Source organism: Aegilops tauschii, chromosome 2, assembly GCF_002575655.3.
Source record: "Aegilops tauschii subsp. strangulata cultivar AL8/78 chromosome 2, Aet v6.0, whole genome shotgun sequence".
NCBI lineage: Eukaryota > Viridiplantae > Streptophyta > Magnoliopsida > Poales > Poaceae > Aegilops > Aegilops tauschii.
This window is the reverse complement of record NC_053036.3, coordinates 23365987-23370384: the sequence shown is the minus strand read 5'-3', so window position 1 is coordinate 23370384 and position 4398 is coordinate 23365987. Positions and strand designations below refer to the sequence as shown.

The 4398-nt window shown below is 50.1% G+C and overlaps 1 protein-coding gene across 1 annotated transcript; it reads left to right on the top strand.

Annotated features, from left to right (window-relative positions):
- Nucleotides 1–1417: 1417 nt before the first annotated feature.
- Nucleotides 1418–3101, top strand: LOC109760155 (bidirectional sugar transporter SWEET6b-like). Its single transcript, XM_020318987.4, has 5 exons — nt 1418–1545; nt 1655–1871; nt 2000–2161; nt 2702–2821; nt 2940–3101. The coding sequence occupies exons 1-5, from the start codon at nt 1466–1468 to the stop codon at nt 3099–3101; spliced, it is 741 nt and encodes a 246-aa protein (XP_020174576.1). The 5' UTR covers nt 1418–1465.
- Nucleotides 3102–4398: the final 1297 nt, after the last annotated feature.

The window sequence follows — 4398 nt, the reverse complement described above, 5'->3', positions numbered from 1 at the left end:
CCGCTCCACCTCCTGCCTCTGTCCTCCAGCGCTACTCCACAAACAATGCTCCCTATAGAGAAACAGCACCGTAGTACCGCATCGTCCGATCTGGAAGACCGGATCCTAGGGTTTCCCCCGAAGCAGCATGAGTGGGTCGACAATAGTTACACGACGATGCCTTCATCAATATAACGGCGCAAAAAGCCGCCATCGCCCGCCAACGGCTCGGTTTTCACCGGCAACTATGTCTTCCCGACTCGCAGCCGGAGCTAGAAGACGGATCTCGAGATATGGCCATCCAGCGTCAGGCCGACCACCTACGACGGAGGAGATGGCCACCACCGCCGGCTGCACCAGCATGATCAGATCTGACCGGAGGCGCCGCTGACCAGATCACCATGGCCTCCACGCCGTCGTCGCCGATCCGACGCATGATGGCGCGCCGACCGCAGCCGCCTCCCTTCCCGGTATAGGCCCGCGCCGCGCCTGCAGCTGCCGCCGCCGGAGGTAGGGTGGCCACCACGCTGCCGCAACCATCGCAGACCGCACTGCAAAGTGGATCGGCCGCCGAGCTCGCATCCTAGGCGGAGCCCCCGCGCCGCGCACGAAGCCACCAAGAGTTGTTGCCTGGTGCCTCCTCGCGATCTGGCCGTCTCGCGCTGGCTGTGATGCTCGAAGGGTGGAGAAGCCCCGCCGCCGCCCTGCCGGCCCGGCTTTGCCTAGCGGCGCTGCGGACGGTGGCGAGGAGAGGGGAGGGGCAGATGGGGTCAAGTGGCGGCGGCTAGGGTTTACCCCCGGGTCGCCCACGGGGACGGCACGGGGGAGACCTAGCAAGGCGCCTTCTGTGGGGAGCGATTTGTTTGTAGGTAGTAAAAAACGCGGTTAAAAAACGGAGAACAAGAGTTTGGTTTTTTCAGAAATAAAATTGTTGATGGGGATGATGGGGGAGCCACGTAACCAAATGAAACAAAACGACATGCATACTCCACTTTAATAGTAGAAGAAAGATAATTATACATTACTCCCTCCGCCGCATAGTGTAAAAAATGCTTTGGAGTATCCTTAGGTGACGCCGGCTGGGTTGGTGTTGGTCCGTGACAGTGTCGCTCTCAGGGTTGTCCTTGTTTGTTTTGCGTACGACTGTATGGGGTTTATCCGAGTAGGAGTATTGTTACGTGGGAGAGGAGCTAGCTCCTAGCCGCGTGATCCTTTTTTGGCTGGAAAAAAGGACGCCGGCGAGGAAGAAATTGACACGGCCGGCCGTTGGATGGGATCACGGCCGGAGAAGGAGTTGGACGAGGACTGCACTCAAATCAAACCGTTTAACCTACCCTTAACCATATCCACATCGGATATAACTTGGGGAAGGCGACGGGGAACCCCCTACTATATAAGCTCGGCCACCCACGCCCCAAACAAATCGCAACACTCCCCCGAGCTATCGAGTTGTGTTCCCGGCGATCGATCGATCTAGGTGAGCATCATGGTTTCCGCCGACGTGGCCCGCAACATCGTCGGCATCATCGGCAATGTCATCTCCTTCGGCCTCTTCCTCTCCCCTGTGTAAGTCCTCTCCTCCTCCTCTCGTCTAGTCTGTATGTATACATATATGAAAGGTGGTTGCTAGGGCATGAATGTGAGGCTCGTTTTCTAATTGTACGTACGTATGCAGGCCGACGTTCTGGCGGATCTACAAGGCCAAGGACGTTGAGGAGTTCAAGCCGGACCCCTACCTGGCGACGCTCATGAACTGCCTGCTCTGGTTCTTTTATGGGCTCCCCATCGTCCACCCCAACAGCACCCTCGTCCTCACCATCAACGGCATCGGCCTCGTCATTGAGGGTGCCTACATCATCATCTTCATCATCTACGCGGCCAAGAACACAAGGGTACGTACGTGCAACCCTCCTAATGCCTCCTCATCCGGCCTACTGTCTCTTTTTGTCCTTAGTTTCTGTACAGAAGATCCTCCAGGCCCTAACCAAAGCCATGTGCATGTGCTCTGCTGTGCGTGCAGTGGAAGATTCTCGGCGTGCTCGCCCTCGAGGCGGCGTTCATGGCTGCCGTGGTGGCTGGCGTGCTCCTCGGTGCCCACACCCATGAGAAGCGCTCCATGATCGTGGGCATCCTCTGCGTCATCTTTGGCTCTATCATGTACGCCTCCCCGCTCACCATCATGGTACGTACACCACACCCAACTTAAGGGTCGTTGACCCATCATCTTTGATAACCGCTTTAACTTGTTAGTTCAGGTGGCTAATTAATTAATGTGCGTTGTGCACGTGTGGTGTGCTAATCATGCGTTTTCAAGAAAAAATACCTGCCTATAATTTATTTTTAAAGTTCTAGTAGATGCTTTTGACAGACCTTAATTTGTTAAGTAGTACACCTTGTTTGTTGTTGATTCTGCTTGAAAATCTATGCCCATCTAAAAGATGCACCCACCTTTCATTTTTTAATGTTCGTGCCAAAACCCTGTTAAAAAAAGTCCGAATTGAGTTGTTCACCTCTCACGCACCCAAGTTCTTCTACAATATGCTACATCATACATTTTTAATCAAAAAAGCCAACAGTTTATTTCTACCTCAAAGGTAAACTTCCTTTACTGGGTGAATTACTAGCTCAGGCTAATTGTTTTTGCCAACTTAGGAGTGTCCTAATACTAATATAACTCAAAGATTTAAGATGAAAGTAGTAATATTGTACTGCCTATTTGCAGGGTAAAGTGATCAGGACCAAGAGTGTGGAGTACATGCCATTCTTCCTGTCGCTGGTGAACTTCCTCAATGGCTGCTGCTGGACGGGCTATGCGCTCATCAAGTTTGACATCTACATCACGGTATGTACATACACATACACATTGGAAATAAGAAGTTGCAAACCCAGCCAGACATACAATCAAGAACTCCTCAGCACGGATTGATCTAACTGTTATGTCCTCTTTAAATTATGTGCAGATCCCCAATGCCCTCGGTACAATCTTCGGCCTCATCCAGCTGATCCTGTACTTTTACTACTACAGATTGACCCCCAAGAAGGGCAAGAACGTCGAACTGCCCACTGTCCTCACCAAAAACGCCGTTACCCGCGGCAACGTCTCCGTCACCATCGAAAAATAAACTTGGCTTCGTTTTTTAGCCCTAATGGTTTTGAGTAGTTAATACCAGATGATACTTCAACAAGTTGATGTAAATTAGTACTACTTTTTGTTAGCTAGTAGAGTCTGAGATCGCCTTTTGTTTCATGAACCATTGTCGTCTGTCCGAGACTACTAGTGCAAATTACAAGTGTATATAAATACGAATCCAGCTGAGTTATCCCAGAGATATATTATGACACCATGTATGCTTGCCTGTTTTCAATCTGCTCTTACGTGATGATACGATTGACTTTTTAATTACAGCGTGCGATGGCTTTGTTAAATTAAGTTATTCAATATCCATTATGTGTTTGTATTATGTTTCGGGCAGGGTCCTCTTTTGTTTTCTGTACAAAAACACCCAAAGGGCATCTTATTGGTGATGCAACTTGAACCCGGTGTAAGAGAAAAGGATACAGACTTAACCTAATTACCGGTTTGGTTGGATGGCTCCTGCTCTTTTCCCGCGACGCTGCCTTGTTACCACATGGACAGGCACCGAGCAGCTCTGCAGCTTGGTCAAGTATGACGCTTTGAGTCGTCCCTGCTGGAGATATTTTTCTGAATCTTGTAACATGTTAATTGTTTCTCATATATATTTCAAAGTAGTGTGTTTGATCGCATGGTGTCTACTGTATATATATAGACACACTTTGTCAAGAAAAATGAGTTGAGTATAGCCCACCAACTTGTGGCTATAACTAGTAAGACTCCAGCCCTTTCCCACAAATTTTTATAAAGGGAAATAGAGATACGAAAACACTAACGCCTACACGTGTGGGCGTCTGGCAACTCGTCCACACGCATGGATCCTCGTCCAATCAATTCGGCACGAATCTTGGCGCGTTCTAATAGTTTTTGTGTGCCACGTAGGACTAAGCTGGTGTGTGAGCATTCATCCGGTCGCCCACACGTCCTTTTTCACCACACGGGGTGCTGGTGTGTGGGCGTTTAACAATTCGCCCACACACCAGTTTTCACGCACGCAGAGGGGGCTGGTGTGTAGGCGTTTACCACTTCGCCCACACGCCCGTCTCCTCGCCACACCCAAAGCTGTCAGTTGCCATGTGTTTCTGCAGGGTACATGGCAACTGCCTTAGCTTTGCTTGTAAGCAGATGGCAACTCTCTTTTACCTGAGTTGCCATGTGTTTTTGCATGGTACATGGCAACTGCCCTAGCGCACACGTAAGGAGATGGCAACTGCCTTAGCGTGCTTGTGAGCACATGGCAACTCTCTCTTTTACCCAACATGTTTTTTTGCCATGCCTTTTTTATA